The sequence below is a fragment of the Clytia hemisphaerica genome, unplaced genomic scaffold (assembly GCF_902728285.1).
Source record: "Clytia hemisphaerica strain Z4C2 unplaced genomic scaffold, Clytia hemisphaerica genome assembly, whole genome shotgun sequence".
NCBI lineage: Eukaryota > Metazoa > Cnidaria > Hydrozoa > Leptothecata > Clytiidae > Clytia > Clytia hemisphaerica.
The window spans coordinates 77,947-102,895 of record NW_027103599.1 but is presented as its reverse complement, the minus strand read 5'-3'; the positions used below and the strand labels follow the sequence as shown (position 1 = coordinate 102,895).

Below are 24,949 nucleotides of genomic sequence, written 5' to 3'. Positions count from 1 at the left end.
CTCTGTTCGTTCGTTCGTTCGTCCGTTCGTCCGTTCGTCCGTTCGTCCGTTCGTCCGTTCGTTACTAGCTTTTCTCGGGATTGGCTCATTAGTTTTTCCTAATTTTTGGCACAAAGATGCAAAATGGTAATGCCCAAAATGTGACGGAGCCCGATTTTCGAAAAAAAATCATTTCCGGCCGAAAATGCCGGAAATATGCCGGAAAAACCGGTTTTTTGGCATTTTCTCGAGATTTCATCATTAGTTTTTTCTGATTTTTTGCACAAACATGCGTATTAACAATGTCTAAAACATGGCCTAGTCCGATTTTTGAGAAAAATTCTATTCCGGCTGAAAATGCCGGAAATATCCCGGAAATCGCCGTTTTTGCAGATTTTCATCGGACTTTTTCCTTATATTTCGTTGTTTTTTCACACAAAAACATTATTGATAGCAATGCCCACCATCAAGCATGGTTTAATTGTCAATAAAAGTGATTTTTGAAGCCGGAACTTTCTAAAAATCGCTGGAACAGCCTATTTTCGCCGGAAAAACGGTATTTCTTGAATTTCTCGAGCTGTACTTTATATTTTTTCATGAAATTTTGCACACTGATGCAAAATGGCAATACCTAAAATATGACAGAGCCTGATTTTCAATTAACGTACTTTTCCGGCCGAAAATGCCGGAAATATGCCGGAAAAACCGGTTTTTTGGCATTTTCTCAAGATTTCATCATTAGTTTTTTCTGATTTTTTGCACAAAGATGCGTATTAGCAATGCCCAAAACTTGGCTGAGTCCGATTTTTGAGAAAAAATCTTTACCGGTCTAAAATGCCGGAAACATACCGGAAATCGCCGTTTTTGCAGATTTTCATCAGACTTTTTCCTTATATTTCGTTGTTTTTTCACACAAAAACATTATTAATAGCAATGTCCACGATCAAGCATGATTCAATTGTCAATAAATCTGATTTTTGAAGCCAGAACTTTCTAAAAATCGCCGGAACAGCCGATTTTCGCCGGAAAAACGGTATTTCTTGAATTTCTTGAGCTGTACTTTCTATTTTTTTATGAAATTTTGGACACTGATGCAAAATGTCAATACCTAAATTGTGACGAAGCCCGATTTTCGAAAAAAATTCATTTCCGGCCGAAAATGCCGGAAATATACCGGAAAAACTGTTTTTTTGGCATTTTCTCGAGATTTTATCATTAGTTTTTTCTGATTTTTTGCTCAAAGATGCGTATTAACAATGCCCAAAACATGGCCGAGACCGATTTTTGAGAAAATGGTCGAAAATGCCTGAAATATGCCGGAAATCGCCGTTTTTCTAGATTTTCATTGGACTTTTTCCTTATAATTGGTTGTTTTTTCATTCAAATCCTGTTTTTTTTCATTGAAAAACATTATTAATAGCAATGCCCACCATCAAGCATGTTTCAATTTTCAATAAAATTGATTTTTGAAGCCAGAACTATTTTAAAAGTCGCTGGAACAACCCATTTTCGCCGGAAAGACAGTATTTCTTGAATTTCTCGAGCTGTACTTTATATTTTTTATGAAATTTTGCACACTGACGCAATATGACAATACCTAAAATGTGACGGAGCCCGATTTTCGAAAAACTTTTTTTTCCGGCCGAAAATGCCGGAAATATGCCGGAAAAACCGGTTTTTTGACATTTTCTCGAATTTTTATTTTTAGTTTTTTCTGATTTTTTGCAGAAAGATGCGTATTCGCAATGCTCAAAACATGGCCGAGTTCGATTTTTGAGAAAATTTTTTTTCCGGTTGAAAATTCCGGAAATCGCCGTTTTTGCAGATTTTCATTGGATTCTTTCCTTATATTTTCTATGTTTTTCACACAAAAACATTATTGATAACAATGCTCACCATCAAGCATGATTCAATTGTCAATAAAACTGATTTTTGCGACCAGAACTTTCTATTTATTTTTTTCCCTACAACCCTTTCCTCTCCCCCTACCATCAATCAATGATGAATTTCTTGCGTTATGCTTTCTGACTGATTTTTTTTTCATTTTTCTCCTTGCATTGCTATCTAACTTTCATCATCAGGTAGGTCCATTCAGCATCTAGCTTGTTTCTTCTTCAGTTTCATCTGTCGATTCATCAATCCCATGAAAAATTAGGTTGCGTGCTGTAGATCGAATCAGCTGCTCTTCCTGTTTTTCTTTTCGAATCGCATCTCCAATGTTTTTCTCGATGTGTTTGGATGTGATTTTAGCGTAGCTCATTGGTGGTCTTTTCTCTTCTTTCTTTTCGATGATGCTTTCAATCTTCTTTTCAAGCGTGGTTATTCTGGTGTCGATAGTTTCTTTCATTTCGTTGACCATAACATTGACGTCTTGTGCTTTCAAATGGTTTATTTCTTCGTCTTGCCTTTTCATTATATTCTCACAAGCTTTGATTTCGTTTTTGAATCCTTCAATTTTTGATGTTTCATTTGAATTATACCTTTCCATTACCTGTGGTGCGATTTTGGTACAGTTTTGACACTGGAAACTTCTTGATTTGTATGACAAGCATATCTGGATCTGGTAAAGTGGCAGTTCTGTACAAAGATAATGGACTAAACGGTGGCACTTCCTGCATTGTAGGGTATCTTTTAGTGCGTTTTCTTCATTAATGATGCACTTTGACGGGCTGCAAAAGTCGTTTATTGATGGTGATTTTTGATTATTTTCTTGAATTTTTTCCGCCATCTTTGTGCATTTTTCAGACGACAACCGTCCAGTTTTGTATTTGACGTCAACTTTGATGCCATGGGTAATCCAACAACAGGACGAGGTGGTGATCTTCTGTAGATTTGGCATGTTGTACATTCCTTGTCTACTCTTTTGATTTCTGATATCAACTCCTTGTTGTTACTCCATGGTGCCCCTGCTTTATTGATAAGAGACAAGATTTGATTGAGAGATGGGTGAGCAAACTGCCGGTGAAGTTTTTCAGCAATTGAGGGCATGTTTTTGTCCTCTTTCGAAATGAAAACAAAATTGCATTCAAAAGGCTTGTCTATTGAAGCAATTATTTGACGTGGTTTGGTCAGAGGAATGGTATAATGTCCACTTGAAGTTGTTGCTAGGTGAACAGTTTCCCCCAATGCATTTGCACTGTCATTCTGAAAATCCAGGATCATGTCAGCTCTTTTCATGAATGATTTTGATAGTAACAAGGGTAAGTCCTTTGGTATGACGTCTGTGTTTATCTTGACCTTTGTGTTGCCGATAATAGCAGGGATTGAGACTCTTCCACAAGCCTGGACTTGTTCTCCGTCTCCGAAGCGATATAGGCTTTTACTGTGATGATGCTTTACCTCTCTCTTTTCTTCATCAGATAAAGAGTTGACATATTGATCAAGCCAAACATCTCCACAAACCGTCTTACTGGCACCACAATCGAGCAAGCCACAATTCCAAGTTTCTGATACTAGATGTTTAAGTTGACCTGGTTTGTTGCTTTCATTATGAAGGACGATTTCATGTACCATGTACGTATCATTTTGTTTCTCTGGGCAGTCTTGTTGCCAATGGTATACGCTTTCACATATCACACATCTAGAAACACGGCCATTCTTGTCAAGTGGATTTTTGCCAGGTTTTCTCGAATAATCTGCCTTAGTTCGAACAGCAGGTTTCTCCTGGCGCCAATTGTTTCCTTTTTTATTGAATTTTGGTGAGGAAAATCTTTGGTTGTAATTACGTTTAACATAATACACACCTTCTTCATCTGATGATGTTGGTTGGTAATCGTCTGGGTGGGCCTCATTTGTATAAAACGCAGGCTCTGACTTGATTTTTACAGAAGACATACTGCTTTCTAAATCTCCTTCGATAGACTCTTCTGCAAAAACTTTTATTAGCTTTTGTCTCACATCTTCGTAAACTAAATCCGTTATTGTTGCTTTTATGAGTCTTTCATGAGAATTGTCGAGATTGGCAGCTTTTAGAAGCCGGTATGCTAGCAGATCATCTGGGTAGTTAATATAGTTCTTTATCTTATAATATCTTTTGTCAAATTCTGTTAGAAAATCTCGTATCTTCTTCTCTTTTGTTCGTCTATAAGTCTCAAATTTCTCAATGACATCAAACTTTTCTGTCAACTTATCCTTTGCATAGATCTTATCAAGCCTATTGATGATGTTTTGAACTCCATCTTCAGAAGATATCTGCTCTCTCGAAAGTTCCAATACAGCTTCTTGTGATTTCCCGTCAAGAGTGATGAGTACAAGGGACGGTCCTTGCTTCTTTTTGTCTAATGTTGTAAGCTCCGTCCAAATTCCAATTAATTTCTTCCAATCCTCATAGTTCTTACTTTGGGATAGCAGAGGAGGAGCTTTATTATATGATGCTGATGTTGCCATTTTTCTCTGCTACCATGAAAATTGAAGTAAGTTACCTTGTTGTTGGTAACCATAAAACAATATCTCCAACAAAACAATAAACAATATTTCTCCAATAAAACAATTAACAATTATCAACTCCACAACACGAGTAACGTTTAACCATAAAACAATATAACACGACTTCAATATAAATAACTCCAACAATGAAACCATAAAACAACAATGTACAATTTCACTTGTATAATTCCAAGCTCCTCCACAGCTATTATTTAGTTAGTTTATAGATAGTCTAAAGGTAAAAGTATCAGGTTTAGTGGTGCTTTATTTTAGGCTTTTACCTAACAATTGTAGCTTCCTTCTCCAAGATTTCTTTTTTATTTACTTATTTTTTTTTTTTTTTAGTCTTCTTTTACATAGTCTAGTACCTCTGACGATATAACGTTAGTTCCTAGCGGGGGGAGGGACTATATTTTATGTTTAAGTAATGTTTTGTAATTTATGTTTGTAGTGTACACGTGTCTTTGTTTCAATAAAGAAAAAAAATAAAATTTTGAGTTAATGAACGGCATATTAAAAAATACACGACTTCTCTTTCGCACCGAGTAGGCTTTTAAATAGAAATATGAAAAAAAATTCGTAGTGGAACACACGCGAATGTCTGGAACGAAGAAGACCAAATTAGTGGCAAAACGATGGAGCGTTTAACGTCACTCGCGCAGCAAGTCACACACTCGCTATTTGTTAATCCCATCAGGCAATAGGTGGTTAGGCGGCGGGCGTTCTCTTATTCTATCAACCAGTCCCAAATTCGACCAATCGTCTCAAATTAGAGCAGTTGACGGTAATTGAGAGTTTAGATCTCAGAAGTTAAGTGTATAATTTAGAGGATTCCTAATCCTAGACTGATTTTGATCAGATAAAATTCAAATACTTTCAGCCTGTTTACACCAACCACCACATCAGTCGTTAGTTCTGAAAACTGATGGAAATTGTAAAGAATCGCAGTGCTGAAAAATTCTGCTATTTCTGCATTGTCAAATTCTGCAACAGTGTTAAAAGTTTTGGTGGTTTACAGTGGTAAGTTGGGACAGCATTGCAAAAATCAATCTTAATTGGGAATGTTGCAAAGTTACCAACCCAGGTACACATGATAATAACAGAGAACAGATATACGTAGGTTTTCAAAAGTATTCAACTACAGGTCGTAAGTCTGGTTTTTGGTAAAATAGCTATTCAAAACTGCCAATCCTATTCATTTCAAATGTTTCAAAAACAGTTCTTGAATTTTTTTGAATTTAGATTCCTGTAAACTATCTGCTTTTGTGAAGCTCAGAGGGTTTTTGGGTTTATCTTAATTTGGTTTCTGGCAAAACTCTTTTAGCCTAGAACCTTGACCATTTTGACATTATGTTTCAGCTAAAACTACCATATACAATTATCATTGAACCCTCCTGAGAAAGATGCCTTACGCTAGTCAACCAAAAGTCAAAATATCAGAACTGAGTGATGAAAATATCAAATTCACACTTGAGGATACTGATTTGTCCATGGCAAATGGTTTGAGAAGGATCTTCATTTCAGAAGTCCCAACTATTGCAATTGATTGGGTTCAAATTGAAAATAATACTTCAGTACTACATGATGAATTTATAGCCCATCGTGTTGGTTTGATTCCTTTAACATGTGATGAATCAGTCGAGGGGATGAGCTACTCCAGAGATTGCACATGTATTGATTTTTGCCCTGAGTGTTCTGTAGAATTCACTCTTGAGGTCAAATGCACTGAAGATACAACAAGACGTATAACAAGCCGTGATTTGATATCAGCTAACCCAAAAATTGTTCCAGTTACTTCTCAAAACAAAGATGATGATAGTGACATGCAGGAAAATAACGATATTATTATTTTGAAGCTTCGAAAAGGTCAAGAACTGAAATTACGTGCTTATGCCAAAAAAGGGTTTGGTAAAGAGCATGCCAAATGGAATCCAACAGCTGGAGTGGCTTTTGAGTATGATCCTGATAATGTGATGAGACATACAACATATCCAAGACCAGAGGAATGGCCTAAAAGTGAATATTCACAACTTGACGAGGATCAAACACAAGGTGATTTTGATGTTGGTGCTAAACCAAACAAGTTCTTTTTCAATGTCGAAACATCTGGGTCACTGAGACCTGAAAGAATTATCTTGTCTGGACTTTCTGTTTTGAAAAAGAAACTGAGTGACTTGCAAACACAACACAGTCATGAAATTGCAGCTGATGTTTTAGCCATTTGATGTCTTGTTTTTAGTTTACCAAAAATCAAAATTGCATGGATTTAAATAAACAGTAGAGTGCTATTGTGGCTTTGATTTTGCAATACGTTTATTCAGTATTCTTAGATCTACAATATACATGGGACTGTTTTTACTCAACCCAATTCCAAATTGCATGGATATGAATAAACAATAGAGTATGTACTATGTGACTTTGATTTTGCAATAGGCTTATTCAGTATTCTCAGATACAATATATACAAGGGACATATCCACCATTGGTGTCATTGTTGTTTTTATTATTATTATTTTATTTAACCACACTTTAGATTATGCTTGTAAAACTTAAGAAGATACAACATTTTTTAATTGATAAAAAAATTGATTTTGTTACGAGTCATGGATACCCTAAAAGTTTTATTCAAAAAAAATACCTTTTTTGTCACTTTTGTTACATAAAACTTTTTTTTTTTGAGAATTTTCTACCTTTTCTGTTTGTTTTTGTATTTCAATATTTTATGTAAAGTGTCTTTAAAAACCTGAACAGTTGACCATTTTTTTTCTTATATCTATTATATTATGCATGTTTCTCTTTCTTTTACTTTCAGCACAAATTAAAGTAAAAACAACAAAAATATATAATTTGTGCAAATAGATGTCTGGAGAGGCAAGGACACCACAGCGTCCAGGTACCCCGCGTAAATGGACTGACCGTGGTGTTAATTTTTGTTTGGATGAGGCTAATGCGTCTTACAAATGTCTATCGGATAACGGTTATGATAAAGACAAATGTGAGGACTATTTTGAAGCTTACCGCAACTGTAAGAAAGAATTCAATAAGTTGAAAGCTGAACGACGTCGCCAGGGGTTACCACCAATACCTCCTGCTCCTCCAAGGAATTCAAACGAATAACAATCGAATAATTTTTCTATTCCAAATGTTTTATTGGCATATTTTTATGTTTTTGTTTGTTTTGTAGATAGCTTGAAATTTTCTAGCAGATATTAAATCATTATGATTAGTAGTTATTTTTTTTGGACTTTGTTAACTGTGTTGACCATACACAGATACTTTCCATACATTTTTCTTTAGAATCTTTGTACAGCTTTTTATTACAATCACGTTAAAACCTTAAATCTACTCTTACTTGAATAAGGATATCTTGATGAGTTCTGTAAAATGATAATTTATTTGTTTATTTCTAGCAATTGATTTCTTAATAAAAGGCACCTTAAAATTTCTAAAATGGCTTCAATACTTCGTCAGAGAAAGGTTTTACACGGTAAGTTTGAAGTTCTTGATAGGGGAATCTTCACACGTTTAAAAGTAAAAACATTTGAGATCGACAGTACCAAATGGCATAGAGTTTTGAAACTGAGGCCTTCTTATTCAACACATTGTTAGATGGAATATGGCCCTGCAAAATGTTCCCTCGTAAACATTTTTCGATTAATATGTAAGATTACTTCCTGTGATCTGACTTGACCAGCCGTAAAAGTGTGTCATAGTATAATGTCAATGATTTTACTAAATATATTTATAACTAAAACTATTTGTTGTATCTTTTTGTTTCAAGGTTTTCTCAATAATCATCGATGTTTTTCAACCAATTCAATTTTGAATGCAATCAACAAACAACAATTGACAACATTACGTAAAAAGACTGGCTACTCTTTCACTAAATGCAATGAAGCTATGAAACTTTACGAGAATGACATGGAGAAAGCAGAAATATGGTTACACCAGCAAGCTGAAAAAGAGGGATGGGCCAAAGCCAAGAAACTTCAAAGTCGGTCAACTAGTGAAGGGCTTGTTGGGGTTTTGACTGAACAAAATTATATCGCACTTGTAGAGGTTTGGTTAAATTCTTCCCATTTTTGGACCTACCTGGAGGTCCTATAAATTAACCTTTGTTCGTCCGTCCGTCTGTTACCAGCTTTTCTCGAGATTGGCTCATTAGTTTTTTCTGGTTTTTGGCACAAAGATGCAAAATGGCAATGCCCAAAATGTGACGGAGCCCGATTTTCGAAAAAAAAAATATATGCCGGAAAAACCGGTTTTTTGACATTTTCTCGAGATTTCATCATTAGTTTTTTCTGATTTTTTGCTTAAAGATGCGTATTAACAATGCCCAAAACATGACCGGGTCCGATTTTTGAGAAAAAAATTTTTCCAGCCGAAAATGCCGGAAATATGCCGGAAATCACCGTTTTTCTGAATTTTCATTAGACTTTTTCCTTATAATTGGTTGTTTTTTCATCCATAAACATTATTAATGGCAATGCCCACCATCAAGCATGTTTCAATTTTCAATAAAATTGATTTTTGAAGCCGGAACTATTAAAAAATCGCCGGAACAACCTATATTTCGCCGGAAAGACAGTATTTCTTGAATTTCTCGAGCTGTACTTTATATTTTTTTATGAAATTTTGCACACTGATGCAAAATGACAATACGTAAAATGTGACGGAGCCCGATTTTCGAAAAACATTTTTTTCCGGCTGAAAATGCCGGGAATATGCCGGAAAAACCGGGTTTTTGACATTTTCTCGAATTTTCATCCTTAGTTTTTTCTGATTTTTTGCAGAAAGATGCGCAATACTCAAAACATGACAGAATATGACATGAACATGACGAAAAATTTTTTCCGGCCGAAAATGCCGGAAATCGCCGTTTTTGTTTTCTAGAAACCTTTATTAAGCTGTGCGTTTTTCTGATAGTGTATTGTTTTTATAAAGAAAAGCGTTTAATAACTTTTTTACTTTTTTTTCGTAAGTCTTTTTCAATAGTATTGATAATTTCTACCAATAGATATGCTTTCATTTTATATATTTTTGTATTTTGACCAGTTATGTCTTATGTGTTTCATTGTTTCAATGTTCATTGGTTAGTTTTGGTAACCAGGTAGGTCCATAAAAGTATCACTTGTTATCATTAAAAGATATTGCTTATTCTGAACAGCAAGTACCTTTTCCTCTTAAAAAGTCAATTCTTTTATTTCTCCCAGCATCAAACAGCTGAAGTTGATGTAGTATTATTCCAAATTCAAATATTTTGGAAATTTCTTTAGGTGGCTTGTGAAACAGATTTTGTGGCACGTAATGAACTCTTCACTGAGCTAGTTGGTTCAACTGCACAGTCTGTTCTGAAATTCCGACAAAAGGTTATTGAACAAAACATGAAGGTTTCCTCAAACCAAGAGATCACTCATTTAAGAGAAATGGTTTTAGAGCATGATTTGAAAGAGATGAAACATCCATCGCTTGATGTGACCCTTGAGGAGCACCTCGTTCAACTTGTAGGTAAGATCGGTGAGAATATGAAGATAAAACGTGCGTTAGCAATGACCACAAACCAAGAAAATATCATTGGAGTTTCTACGCATGGTGGAAATAACACTGTAACTTCTAATGGTAGCTTGCTTGGTAAATTTGCCGGTGTTGTGGTACTAAAACCAAAGACAACAGATGTTGATGTGGAGAATTTAAAGAAAATTGCACGTGATCTCTCACAGCACGTGATTGGTATGAATCCAATAGCTTTGCAGCCAAGTAATGATGTCTCGAAAGAAGAAAGTTTACTTGGACAAGAATTTTTATTAAATGATAAAGTTACGGTTGCCGAACTTTTGAATCAAAACCAAGCAGATGTTGTTGATTTTATTCGGTATGGTTTGACCAGTTAATGTATAATTTATAATTAATTTAAAGTGGAATTCAAGAAAATGCTTGTAATAAAGTTTCTGTTCTGGAATAGACAATTAGATATTTTTTTAATTATTAGAAAATAAAATAGTAACACATGAAATTGAATTGCTACTTGAAAAAATATTACTGTTTATAATTATCTAACTTTAATAGTAGGGTAAATCACAAAATGTTTTTACAGTGCAAAGTTGTCATAATTGGTAACAATATATGTATCTATTTTTTCAGAAAAATATCAATGAAAAAAGTCAAAAAATGAGTTTTGTCAAGAAAAGAACAAAATCTCCAAAGCCAACCAACAACCGTGATGAGTCATCAGAAATCAATGTCAGCTCTTTCATTCCAAACCCTCCACCCTTGTCGTGGTGGCGTATGGGTGGTATTTTATCCGCTCTGTCAATCATCCCTTATGTTTACGTCATCCAGAAAAATACATTGAACTGGTGGCTTGTTGTTATCATATCCTTAAATCCATTGGTTCGTTATTTCTTCCCATCACAATATGTGCCTGCACGCAATAGTCGTCCATATTGGATTTCACATCCTTGTTTAGCACGTTTCCTAGCAACCATTGGTGAACCTATTTTCTTATGGGCTGAAGCGATGTGCATTGGTGTACCTTTTTGGAATGGACCAATGGGTTGGTTAACCATTGCTGGTGAATCTATCTCATGGGTTCATTTGTTGTTACAAAGTGAGCTGATTGGTGTGATTGAAGATTCAACTTGGGTTTTGGTTCAAATTGCGGCACTCTTTACTGGATCTGGTATTTTTACAAGGTAATTTCTTTTAGATTGTTGTCAGAATCTCATATTGTTCTGATACGCTGATACATGTCCATAAACCACTTCTGGACAAGAAAAGTGCTAATTTCTTCCCTACACATACAAAACAACTGTTTTTGTCGTATAATCATATCCCTTTACTCAAAATTTCTGGTTCTTTCCAACCATAGATATAAGGGACAATAGTGTTTGAGATATTTGACCATTTGAAGTTTCCTCATCCGAAAAGAAGATACTAGTTGTTTTATCATTTCCTATTTTTTCAGGATCGTATCATTGCCTTTCATTGCCTACAATTTAATTTTCCATTTACCGCGACAATTCAAAAGAGTTTTTGGTGTCAAATTTTGTGCTGGTTGGTCAGGGTCCAAGAACGAGCCTGTGGATGCAGATTCTTTCATTTGGATTATGCCCAGTCTAATTGCACAGCAGATTTTGTTCACCGTTTTCTTGGTGTACATGAATCAAAATGGGTTGGATTTTGTATGGTAAGTCATGGTACAAAGTTTCTTTGTAAGAATGCATTTTCTTTTGGTTTCTTTCGTTTTTTTCCGTCTTTATGTTAGCTGATGTATATCGTTTATATTATTTTAAGACTTTTAAATTTGATTACGAGATAATTCAAATTAGGCTTTTCCAGAAATAGACCGTGCCCCCCCCCCACCTGTTGAGGATATCAGATATCTAGGGGGTTAACGATTTCTGTTCAAAAGTAGATATCCAGGGGGGGTTAAATATCTATAAGGGAGCCGATATCCAGGGGGTAAAGTGTCTTTTCAAGTAAAAAATACGATATCCAGGGGTAAGCATCTTTATAAGAGAGGATATCCAGGATGTTGAGCATATTGATAAGAGTGGATATCCAGGGGGTTCGATACTTCAAAAAATCAATATCCTCAGCAGTGGGGGTAAAATATTTTTCTGGAAAAGCCCATTTCAAGATTTTATACTTTACTACACTTTTAGTTTACCACACTTCACTTTAAAACTTATGTTATGAGATATAATCTGACATTGTCTCTGTTCATCTTAGCACCCATGTGTTGCAGACTCGATGGGATCTCTGTCCCACTCGAAATTTTCAGTTTTCAGTGGGAAAAACATCCTACACTTTCAGCCCCACTGTGAAATTGACTTTCGTTGCATCCCTATTTGAAATTCAATCAGAAATTTGCACTTGAAAACCATCCTCATTGGATTTTTTTAACTTGGAAGAAAAGAATTTCTATCCCCTTGGGGATTTCGATGGAAATTTTATTCCCCGCTGTGGGAAAAAGCTCCACTGGGGCTGCGAACAGGGTTAGTATCTTATTATTCGATTCTCTGTGACTGTTGGGGTAAGCATTATGTAATTAATTTTCGGGGGGAAGAGGTATTGTTAAAGAGCTCTGAAATTTATTTTTTATATTAATTTTTTATTAATTTTAGTCCATGAGACTAAAATTTGTTATTATCTATCTATGCAAAACACAATTAATATATGCACTTAGGTTATTATTATTCCATTATATCGATTTTTTATGCGTATTTTTTGAAATTACAGGATGATTTTTATAGTGAATTTTTTTAAATAATTTTTTAGCTTTTATACATTTTAAACGGTTATTTTTTTAGTGGCTGCTCTCTAGGCTGCACATTATTGTCTCTGATATGTTTTGATATATGGGATGCTATCCTTGTATAAAATTCCCTTCTGAAAGGTACCCCGTGTCTTTGTGTTTTGAGTGGCTAGAGGTTAATACAATCATTGCATTTCTAAACCTTTTTAAGAGAATTGAAACAGGTCGCCCCAAGTTTGGGGGTAACTCTTGGACGGGAGTTTTATACACGATTATCATCCCTTATATAAAAACATATCAGAGGGGATACGTGCAGCCTAGCTACTTTCCGTTTCCATGTTGAATAAGTGAAACTTCTAAAACTTCTGAAGGTTAAACTGGAAATTCAAGAAGATAGAATTCTGCTCCTTTTGCGTCGTTATTGTATTTCTTTAAATGAAAAAAAACTGCAAAACTTGAATTCACGAAATTTTGGGGTCTTGTAGGTTCTAACATCGCCTAACTTATCACTTATCCTTCTGGCTTGGCATCTTGCAAATGGAATCATAAAGTTTCGCCCAACTTAATGATACTGTTATTTTTTTAGGTAAGGAAAATAAGAGAAACAAAAAATACACATAGGTACTTTGGGATGGTAATTTAAGCCAGCATTTCGTGCCAAAGTAAGTTATTCAATTTTTATTATAGACTCAAGTTAGGTTTTTTTGCGAACTTTGTGGAGGAGGAGCTACTAATTTTGAAGTATCTGTTATTGAGAGAATGAAATTTGTGCTTTTTCATAGAACCAATTTCATAAGAACACTCTAGGTTTGAAGATTAGTTCTTACAAAAAGTACATAATCATTATCCTAATTCTCTTCTGTTTACAGATGCATTATCATCTTCACTTTATCTTCTTCACATATCTGACACTCTTCACCAGAGCTGAGACAACCTGGCATCAACCTAACATCTTATTCGTCTTAGTGGATGATTTGGGTATTGCCGACATCGGTTGCTATGGTAACAAGACAATCAAAACACCAAATATCGACTCGTTATGTACTAATGGTGTTAAGTTCACACACGCCTTAGCTGCGGCTCCAGTATGTACACCTAGTCGTGCTGCGATTCTAACAGGCCGATACCCCGTGCGCCTTGGATTAGAACCGCGTGGAGTAGGAGAAGCACGTGTCATCAAATATACAACTGCTGAAGGAGGACTTCCACCGAACGAGACTACGTTTGCAGAAGTATTGAAACGAAACGGTTATATAAACGGATTTTTCGGGAAATGGCACCTAGGCTTGCATTGCGGTAAGAAAAACACACACAAAAAGAATAAGGCAAACATTCCTTCTTTTAAACACAAGGATGAAAATTTTTGTCATCATCCGTTGAGAAAAGGTTTTGATTATTATTACGGGATGCCGTTAACTAACGCAATGGAATGCGGGAACTCGCCGCTGTACGGATTACATGGCGAAATGTATCACATCCAAAATGTGGTAAATTTTTATCGCTACTTTGGTTCTTTACTTGCTTTTGTTGTGAGTTACTTGGTATTTAAACCGTTTCGCAGAGCTGTGTTTATTTTATTGTTAACGGTTGCAATCTTATGGTACAGCTATCATGTCTTTTACTTTTATTTGATTCGTCAATTCAACTGCATTGTCATGCGAAATAACCAAGTTGTCGAGCAAACTGTAAATTTAGAGAGTATTACAGCTAACTTGGTGAACGAGACTAAGTCTTTTATCAACAAGAATCGAGATAAAAGATTCATGGCTTATGTTTCGTATCATAAAATGCACGTGGCTTTAGCTACAGCGAAACGGTTTGTCGGCCGGAGTCAACATGGTTCGTACGGGGCTTCAATGCTTGAACTAGACTGGAGTGTTGGTCAGATTTTGAGTGAAATCCACAGTCTAAATCTTACTGAAAAGACACTGGTTATATTCGCGTCTGATCATGGGCCTGCGACAATTATGTATAATTTGATTAGTGGTGAGCGTCAAGGAGGTTGGCCTGGAATCTATCGTGGCGGGAAAGCTACCAGTTTTGAAGGTGGTATAAGAGTACCTTTAATGTTCCAGTGGCCTGGGAAATTCAAACGAGGTTTGGTGGTGAACCAACCTGTTAGTTTATTGGATATCTTTCCAACTATTTTATCGCTCATGCGAGTTTCCTATGATAGAGGCGTTGAGTTTCCCGATAATAAGTTGGATGGAAAAGATATTTCCAAGCTACTTTTTGGACGGAAAAATCACGTGAATCGAGAATTCTTTCACTATTGTGGAAGTAACATTCATGCGGTCACTTTAGAAGAAAAAGAAATCGGAAAAGTCTGGAAAATACATTTTATTATTCACAAGGATCTTTCAAGGCCATATCAATGTTATGGAGATACGGTCCAGAAATTACGCAAACCTCTTATCTTCGACCTTGTAACTGGACCCAGCGAAGACTCACCGTTGTTGGCATCGGACCCGAATTTCGAAAGAGTGTGGCATCTGGCGGCGAGTAAAGCATTTGAGTTTAATTCAACTGTCGATTTCAATGTACCTAACCAATTATCGAAAGAAATGAATTCTTTTTCATTGGATCAAACTCTATGCTGTGGTGATTTTCCAAACTGTTTTTGTTGAATCATCAAATTTTGTAGAAAGTTGAATGTAACATGTAAAACTTGATTATTTTTTTAAATCTCCCGTTCTTTATATCGAATTCTTCTTTGTTATCAGAATAGCCCTAAAGCCTACCAAAACATCGCGCTTTGATTTCATAGGCTTATCAATTAGACTGTGTTATAATATTCTAAAAAATTGGGATACCAGTTTGAAATATTTCATCCCGTGCCTTTTCATCTGCACACACACTCCTTATTACACCCCTTCTCACAGATCCACTGAAAAATTGGCCAAAATATCGTACCCGGTGGAAAATATCCCCACACTGAAAATAATCCAATAAACCAATCCTCACTGCAAAGTATCTACTATTTTCCCCATCCCCTCTGAATTTTCTGACTTGAAAACAAAAGATTTGAAATCCCAAGCCCCGTCGAGTTTCAGTCCATTATTTTTTCCCAATTGGCTGAAAAAATCCAACCGGGTATGTGAGAAGGGTGTGTCGTATTTGATTTCAATCAAATATTTCTTCAATAATTTTCAGTATATTTTGCAAAGGCCAAGCCTCAGTCGTTTGACTCTACTTTTGCGTGTTATCATAACCAGATTGGACGTTTGCGAAAAAAAAGCAATTCCGTTGTAAAGAACTCATATAAGTTAGGCCTTGTTTACCACGGTAAATTAAAGGTTTCATTTTTACATAAGTGTTCCCGTTTCATATTGGACACATGTTTCATATCAGGACGGTATCTCCTTATTGTTTTATTGTGCTGACGTAAACTCTTTCTAACCGATCTTGCTCCACAATCATTTCAATCCAATGTGAAAAAGCTTGTAAATTAAGATTGACGAGTAAGCAAACGATATCACTCTTATTTAAAAACAAAGCCTTTAAGATCTGAAAATATTCTAAATTAAAATATTCGATCTTGAAAGTGTCAAATAAAATTTTTTTTAGGTACGTTCAATGCATCATTATTTTTATTTTTCAGAAATATAGAACAAAAATAAAAATAATTTCTAAATACCATGTAAATGTGGCTTTACACATTACGTCACCTTTCTCTTACTGGAATAAGAAAGTCATCTCAATTCGCTGGATCCAAATGGCTACCAAGGGTAACAAAGGTATCATTCTTCGATCACAGTTGACTCTCTCTAATTCGATCTTCAAGGGACCAAGAATATTATTCGGATTAGAGAAAGGTTCGAATTACAAAGAGTAGTTCACTTTCCAGCTGAGGGGGCCAATATTTTGGTTCGAATTACAGAAAGATTCGAATTAGAGAGAGTTGACTGTACTTAAGATCAGTGGTTTCGACATTCTTTACTAACCGCATAATGACTTTGGTAGACATTTCTGACGTCATTTGTCTGCTCGCACTCCACCCCCTTCATATAGTTTTAGTGCAAATTAATTCCAACATAGGAATAAAGCAAGGGCCTATAAATTTAGTACCATTAAGCTACTGAATACTGGAGTGAGATTTGCCGCTCGCCACTAAAATTGAGTTTGTTGCGTTATTCTCGTGTTGGCGTATGGTAACCACAGATTTCACAGAAGTCCAAAGGGCTAGATAGAGTGCTTCAAACGCTTCTCCAAGCAAAAAAGTGAAAATCGCAAAAAAACATTGTTACTATTGTTTTTGAAAATCCGGTGCGCTTCTGTTTGGTCAAGCGCTGAAATTTTGTTGTATTAAAAATACAATGTCTCGTGACCTAGATAGGATTTCCTACCTATAACCACGGCACATTTTTCAACCATAGTATTCCATCTAGCCCTCCCTAACTCCTTGAGGATGATATGAATTACGTATACTCTTCTGTTCTCGTTTCCAGGCCTTTCGCCATCGAACGTACATCAATTCACCACGTGATGTAGTGATTTACGAGCATAAGAAATCCACAGCCTTCAATAAACTATTAACATTGGTTGGTGTTGGACAATGGTTCGTGACTGGTTACATGAGTTTAGTCATGTTTCAAAGCATGCCTGCCTTCTTTAGTTGGATACCCATTGATGAGTAAGCAAGCCTCGTTTTTTTCGTGACTGGTTACATGAGTTTAGTCATGTTTCAAAGCATGCCTGCCTTCTTTAGCTGGATACCCATTGATGAGTAAGAAAGCCTCGTTTTTTTCGTGACTGGTTACACGAGTTTAGTCATGTTTCAAAGCATGCCTGCCTTCTTTAGCTGGATACCCATTGATGAGTAAGAAAGCCTCGTTTTTTTCGTGACTGGTTACACGAGTTTAGTCATGTTTCAAAGCATGCCTGCCTTCTTTAGTTGGATACCCATTGATGAGTAAGAAAGCCTCGTTTTTTTCGTGACTGGTTACATGAGTTTAGTCATGTTTCAAAGCATGCCTGCCTTCTTTAGTTGGATACCCATTGATGAGTAAGAAAGCCTCGTTTTTTTCGTGACTGGTTACATGAGTTCAGTCATGTTTCAAAGCATGCCTGCCTTCTTTAGTTGGATACCCATTGATGAGTAAGAAAGCCTCGTTTTTTTCGTGACTGGTTACATGAGTTTAGTCATGTTTCAAAGCATGCCTGCCTTCTTTAGTTGGATACCCATTGATGAGTAAGAAAGCCTCGTTTTTTTTCGTGACTGGTTACATGAGTTTAGTCATGTTTCAAAGCATGCCTGCCTTCTTTAGTTGGATACCCATTGATGAGTAAGCAAGCCTCGTTTTTTTCGTGACTGGTTACACGAGTTTAGTCATGTTTCAAAGTATGCCTGCCTTCTTTAGCTGGATACCCATTGATGAGTAAGAAAGCCTCGTTTTTTTTCGTGACTGGTTACATGAGTTTAGTCATGTTTCAAAGTATGCCTGCCTTCTTTAGTTGGATACCCATTGATGAGTAAGCAAGTCTCGTTTTCTTTTCGTGACTGGTTACATGAGTTTAGTCATGTTTCAAAGCATGCCTGCCTTCTTTAGTTGGATACCAATTGATGAGTAAGCAAGCCTCGTTTTTTTTCGTGACTGGTTACACGAGTTTAGTCATGTTTCAAAGTATGCCTGCCTTCTTTAGTTGGATACCCATTGATGAGTAAGAAAGCCTCGTTTTTTTCGTGACTGGTTACACGAGTTTAGTCATGTTTCAAAGTATGCCTGCCTTCTTTAGCTGGATACCCATTGATGAGTTAGAAAGCCTCGTTTTTTTCGTGACTGGTTACATGAGTTTAGTCATGTTTCAAAGCATGCCTGCCTTCTTTAGTTGGATACCCATTGATGAGTAAGAAAGCCTCGTTTTTTTCGTGACTGGTTACACGAGTTTAGTCATGTTTCAAAGTATGCCTGCCTTCTTTAGCTGGATACCCATTGATGAGTAAGAAAGCCTCGTTTTTTTCGTGACTGGTTACATGAGTTTAGTCATGTTTCAAAGCATGCCTGCCTTCTTTAGTTGGATACCCATTGATGAGTAAGAAAGCCTCGTTTTTTTTTCGTGACTGGTTACATGAGTTTAGTCATGTTTCAAAGCATGCCTGCATTGTTTAGCTGGATACCCATTGATGAGTAAGAAAGCCTCTTTTTTTTCGTGACTGGTTACATGAGTTCAGTCATGTTTCAAAGTATGCCTGCCTTCTTTAGCTGGATACCCATTGATGAGTAAGAAAACCTTATTTTTTTCGTGACTGGTTACATGAGTTTAGTCATGTTTCAAAGCATGCCTGTATTCTTTAGTTGGATGCCCCATTGATGAGTAAGCAAGCCTCGTTTTTTTTAATTTACATCTTGGAATCTCAAGCTTTTGTCATATGGAACGATATACTCTCAGGTCCCTAATAAACGAGGGAGGGGTGAAATCTGAAAATATTTTTTAACAAGCCGTATATGTATAAAAGTTGCGAAGCGATCCAGAGCCACCTCGATTCGCAAGTTGCAAGCAAAACATTTAGTTCCAAATAATAGGAAAATTTCATATTTTCAAAAAAACGGAATAACTAAAAATGTTTAAAAGGAAAAAAAACTTGGAAAAAAGTTTTAATCTGAAAGAATGCCCTAAAGGGAAAAACTCCACTCTCAGAAGCCATTTTCCATTTCAAAAGCATTCTGAAAAGTTAAAACATTTTATAAGGCCACAATCACAAATAACTAGTGTTCGCGCTGTCCAACTGACTGATAATATTTTTCTTAATTTTCCGAACACTGCAATACAGTAGCTATTTATTCAATATTTTCGTTGGATTTGATTTCTGCCCGACACATAGTTTGAAAATCCAATTTTTCTGACGTTTTATCTGCCGACCAAACGATCAATTAATTTCTTAACCTAAAAACGACACAAACCAGCGCAAAAACCAGTTATTAGTGATGGTGGCTTATTTTCAGAAAAGATATCAAAAAGGAAAAAAAAATTCATACTGTACCAGGAATTATTTCCTTATTTTCAATTAGTACGTAAAAAATTGCGATTGTAATCAACAAAAGTTTTTCACATTTTAAACGTGGAAGACAATATTATATATAGTTGACGACAAAGGTTTTCCATGTTTTAGATGCATGTCAAAAAAAAAATTATAAGCTCAGGCGAAAATAAAAAAGTTTAGTGTTACCGGAAACCGGTCCAATGACGAAACTTTTTTTCTGACCCGGTCGCAAAAATATATACTTAAATGCGATAAACATTTGTGGAGATTAAATTTTGCGGATTTCACAAATTTGGGTGTCATCCCCAAAAATCTGCAAAATTAAATCCCATTGAAAATTTGAGTAGGCCTTTTCAGCAAAATATTTCAAAACAAAACTCAAAAACTGTTTGAATGTTTACTGGCATCAAAGAAGTGCTAATAATACGCATTCCAACGACCAATGTGATTTGACAGTACAGGCAAAAAAATTGTAAGAATATTGTCACACAATAGTGCCATCCGCGAAATTAAGTCCCCGCGAAATGTTTCAATTTTGGGGATTAGCCCAACCGCGAAATTTAATTCTTGCAAAAGTTTATCGCATTAAAGTACTATAAATATGAACCATCATAAAGAAAAGCAAGTTGACCGTTCAAGCTATCAAACGTCGTTTTCTTACAGTAGATATTCTCACCCAGTTGTAATTAAAAGTTTGTGCATTAGTACTTGATACATATAGATTACTTCATACTGTTTGTGTACATAAAAGTCATCTTTAAAGTTCTATTTCAATGATCTTAAAAAGTTATCAAAAATAGCAAAACAAATTTTTTCCAGCAAGCTGCATGTTCTCACGACAAAAGTTTTCCAAATTTTGAACGCATGAAAATTAAATGTTCATGGTTTGCTACAAAAGTTTTCCATAGTTTAAACCAATTCTTTAAAGATAATTTCATATTTCACGACACGTTTTCCACATTTTAATCAAAACGGAAGATCATTTCAAAGTTTACGATGAAAACTTTTAATTTAAAAAGTTATGTAAGGTGATTTCCGATTGTTTACATCCATATTCAATGTCTTTACGATTAGCTTACTTTTTCAGAGGTTGACATAACATTTATTCATCAACATCACCCATCAGGAGGCCGCCTGGCTGTGGTTGTCAGCTTCAAAAGTGTTGGAAATAAGCTGCTACCGTATATAATTTCCTCCTCAAAGAGGTTTCAATTACCAGTCGAGTGTCATTGTTGTAGAAGAAGCACCAAGTAAAATTCAATCTATAGTTAATTTTGCTCCAGGTTCAAATTTTTCCAAACAACAAAATGAATGAAGCCAAGGCAAGGAACTTCAGACTTTTTTATTTTTAAAGCTGCAAGTGTTTCATTTCCAGGCACAACATGGTCAGATTTCTCCAAAAATATTCAGTTTTTTGCCCTGTTACAATTCATTTACATGTACAGGCAAAATTCAAGTTAGCTTGTTGTCAAAATTGGCAAACTTGTCCTGTTTTTTTCAAGAAAATGCATCTCTCATTCCAAACCAACAGAATTGAAACAAAACATCAAATCCAGGGAGGTATAATAAGAAAACTTTATCATCCACCAGTTCTTGTGCCAATCAGACAGAAAACATGATCCAATTCGACTCTTGAAGCATGAAAATCGAAGAAAAATAACCGAGGAGCAGTACATATTTGTTGTCTCCATTTGTTGCCGCCATCTTTAATGTTTTGACGGCTAGAAACCAGTATGGTCTAATCATCAAGACCCTTCCGAGCCGGGCGACGTTCTACAATCTGCAAGGAGAATAGAGCACCGCACCGATGTTTTCCGGCGACGTGTCTTTAAAAATAACGTTGTCCGTCTCAAAAAAAGCCACTCTACTGTTCTCTCGCTCGGAGCTCGATTGAATACGAGCCAAGTAGTCATACACGGAGTTTCAAATTCGAATACGTCAAATTTAATATAGTGGAGATAATTTTCTCTGTCATTTCCTGGAATATCCTTCATGTTTTATCCCCTTAATATTCATTGTCGCGCGACTCGGAGATACTAAACGTTTTTCCCATCTCCTGCCTTTCAGATGGTTGAAAGAATGGAAAGTTAAAGGTACGCACACACGATAGCAAAACTGCTTCGCTCATGTACATTCGCTTCGCAAAAATTACTAAACGAAAGGGGTTCTTATAAGGTCCAGGGAGGTTTGTAAAAAATCGAAAAATTAACAAGTGGGGTGGACTCGTTTTTGTGGCTGCTATGGATATTACATTAACGTTGTTTTGACGTTATATGTCGCCCTGGACTCTCCTTTTCGGTTAACTGTTCATCGATTAGCTTATGAATGATACCAATATGCCTCTTGTATAGGAATTTAGATTTTGAACTTTTTTTTGTAGGTCGGAGAAAAGGAAAGAAGGAAGCACACGTCTACCATTAGCTGATTGGAAGGTTTCTTCATCCCATTGTTATTATTTGACCAGTCTGACTACTTTTTGACGTAAAAAGGCACAACAAGTTTTATACAGCCATAGTTGAATGAATTTATACAATAAAGATATTTAGGTATTTCCTATTGAAAAGCACAAATTTGACGTCTTAAGTTAATGATACAATAACTTTACTTGGTCGAGTAATGAATTTGTTTGAAGATCTGTCGTCAGATTTTGCTATTAGACGAGGCAGAAAGTCGCTCGTCACAACATTAGACCTTAGTTTGAATCGACTTGATTCCATTGATTCCATTATAGAGGTCATTTCAATTGTTCTTTCTCTTAGTACCGTGCTGGATTCTCATTGTTTGTGATTGGTACATCGACCGCTATGTTGGTGACCATTTGTGTCTTGTCACTTAGGTTTGTTATGTTATTGAAATGATTCTCTTCAAATGATGGATTTTCTGCAGCCCCGCCTGTGGTTTCAGGTGGCCAACACCTGAGATTATTTTGGCTGAAATCTCCCATAGCCCCGTGTCTACTTACATGTGAAATCAGCAAATTCTTATCTTATCTTCGTTATTACCCCAAATTACCAAAGCCTCATAAGATTCGTGAAGTTTCAACCTCAAGGGAATTTTTCTTACGGAAGACTTACTGAACTAAAAAAAAGACTATATGGGTTCACACTTCGTATGATTAAGTCTATTCGCAATATATTCTCCTTTTTCAGATCAGTTACATCCATCACATTGATGAAGAACAGCTCGAATGTTTTAATCAATACAATAACGCCCGTAGGAACACCTTTCAAAACGATCACGCCCATTACTGAAGTCTCAGCCATTCAACAGCGCACAAGTTAGATTTACTGTGCCTTGTGTACATTTCTTCTCGTTCATGTTTATACTTCTCAGCCATACAGATATTGAGCTTGTGGCAGTATTCATTTCCATTTATCGATCATGTATGCTTATTACTTCCGAAACAAAATCAAAAAGTCACAAGATGGTGGTGCTGTACTGACATTTACAGTGTGTCCCAAAAAGTGGACATAGGATCCACCCCCCACCCCCAGAGATTTGAGGGTACCTAAAGAAAAAAAGTGTTAAAAAAGCCGGATACCTAGAAGTATTCTTAAATTTAGGGGGTACCTGATATGTTTGGGGGTACCTGAATTTTCATTAGTGTGGGCGGGGGCTGTTGTTTTTGTCTGAAGTCATCACCCTTGAATTCCTTGAAACCCTTGAAACAACATTGAAAAGTCAATATTATTTTGGGGACCCTTGACATGCAAGATTTATACCCTTGAAACCCTTGAAATGCCAAATTTTGTGGCCATTTTCAGCCATTTTAACTTTCAGAAATACAAAATTTTTCCCATTGCGTGGGATACAAACATCGCAGTGACTTAAAAATGAGAGAACATACTTTTGGAACCCCTGAGACTCAAGGGGATATTCCACGCTCATTCTTAGGGGGCTTACCTTTTAACCCGTTAAGTGCCACTGGAATTATATGAGATTGGCAGGTCTGGGTGATAGAATGGGTGGTTGTAAAATTATCAATTACAATTATCAGCCAATTTAAGGACCCTCCTTCACACAAAAATTGAAAATTCAACCTTTCTCCTTTTGTCGACAGATTTCCTTGAAATCTTTGAAAACTAGCAAAGATCAACTAAAAACCCTAGAAACCCTTGAAAGTTTGTAGTAAATAAAAATCTCTTGAAACCCTGGAAAATTATAGTAAAAAATGACACCCTTGAATTTGTTGAAAAAGAAGTGCTGGCTGCCATGGAAGTATTTTCCCAGGAATGACAAAAGAGCAAAAAATCCCTTTTTGTATTTTTAACAATAAAATAATTAAAAAGGGGGTAACTCAAAGTTGGGGGGTTACTTTAGAATTCTAAAGATTTTTGGGGTACCAAAATGATTGGGGGTACCTAAATCTTTTGTGGGTACCTGAACCCTGGACGACCCTATGGTGGACATTTTTCATAAAGTGAAGTCCTCAAAACGCATTATCTAAAGTGGGTTTAGAATAATTGAAATAAGATTGAAATTCCCCGTCAATCAATAGATATTCCATTCCGAAGATGATTGAATAGGTTTTTGAGATTAAAATATTAAGTATACAAGTCATAAAGCCTCGCATGATTATGAGGATTTTACTTTATATAAAAATGTGTCCACTTTTCTTTTTGGGACACACTGTATTTAACGAATTTTTCTTTACTAACTGCAGTTTCGTAGAGATGTATGAATCCGACGACAACACTAAATTGAATTACAGTGGACTTTCGTTCATTCAAACTTCTATTATTCGAATCTTTCTTTAATTCAAACTCTTTCTATAATTCGAACTTTTCTTCATTCCCCGTCAAGGAGAAACCCTCGTGAAATACTTTCAATAATCCGAATCTTTCTATAATTCGAACAAAATAGACTCCTCGTTCGAGTTCGAATTAGCGAGACTCACTGCACATTTTTTCATTTTCAGCGCAAGCTGGTAACATACCGTTGAAGTTGAAGAATCATCGTTTTCATTTCTTGGTTGACAAAAGTGGACATTTTCTACAACCCACTCTCTTCGATCGGACAGTTGGTATAAGTAGAAATTTTGGACAGGTCAAAAAATGACATAATTATTTTAAAGATAGTCAAGGAATTTTGAATAAGTATTATTTTTTAAATAGAAATTTTTACTTTTTTGATTTTATTGTATATTTTTTCGTTTTCTGTTTTGTAAGAAAATACCATAACCCAAGATTTTGAAATTTGAGTACGGAACCGCAGCTTGATTGTTATGAGAACTAATAAAAATTAAAATTGGGCATTTAAAGGTTCACAAAGACTAACAAATTTTTGGCATCAAATTCCCGCTTAAA

General features: G+C 35.8%; 4 protein-coding genes and 1 pseudogene across 9 annotated transcripts in view; 4 read left to right on the top strand and 1 right to left on the bottom strand.

Moving 5' to 3' along the window:
- LOC136802001 (uncharacterized) overlaps nt 1-24,949 on the bottom strand; it is a 253,117-nt gene that overhangs the window by 150,330 nt on the left and 77,838 nt on the right. The window lies entirely within an intron of this gene.
- On the top strand, nt 5,738-7,012 carry LOC136801988 (DNA-directed RNA polymerase II subunit RPB3-like). Its single transcript, XM_067058687.1, has one exon. The coding sequence runs from the start codon at nt 5,808-5,810 to the stop codon at nt 6,627-6,629; it is 822 nt and encodes a 273-aa protein (XP_066914788.1). The 5' UTR covers nt 5,738-5,807; the 3' UTR covers nt 6,630-7,012.
- Nucleotides 7,855-10,417, top strand: LOC136802015 (elongation factor Ts, mitochondrial-like). The gene is made up of 3 exons (XM_067058716.1): nt 7,855-7,891; nt 8,186-8,463; nt 9,681-10,417. The coding sequence occupies exons 1-3, from the start codon at nt 7,855-7,857 to the stop codon at nt 10,293-10,295; spliced, it is 930 nt and encodes a 309-aa protein (XP_066914817.1). The 3' UTR covers nt 10,296-10,417.
- Nucleotides 10,543-15,359, top strand: LOC136801987 (arylsulfatase L pseudogene; annotated as a pseudogene). The gene is made up of 3 exons (XR_010845937.1): nt 10,543-11,096; nt 11,369-13,323; nt 13,531-15,359. The product of XR_010845937.1 is annotated as an arylsulfatase L pseudogene (transcript).
- LOC136801985 (transmembrane protein 223-like) lies at nt 16,263-24,838 on the top strand. Of its 5 annotated transcripts, none has more exons than XM_067058685.1 (6): nt 16,263-16,389; nt 17,110-17,480; nt 22,024-22,075; nt 22,403-22,479; nt 22,793-22,920; nt 24,562-24,838. In XM_067058685.1, exons 2-6 carry the CDS (start codon nt 17,434-17,436, stop codon nt 24,699-24,701), a joined length of 444 nt encoding a protein of 147 aa, XP_066914786.1. In that variant the 5' UTR covers nt 16,263-16,389; nt 17,110-17,433; the 3' UTR covers nt 24,702-24,838. The 5 variants fall into 5 exon arrangements, with proteins under 5 accessions (XP_066914786.1, XP_066914785.1, XP_066914782.1 ...); XM_067058684.1 differs by having other exon boundaries at nt 16,263-16,398; XM_067058681.1 differs by lacking the exons at nt 16,263-16,389; nt 17,110-17,480 and adding an exon at nt 18,407-18,694.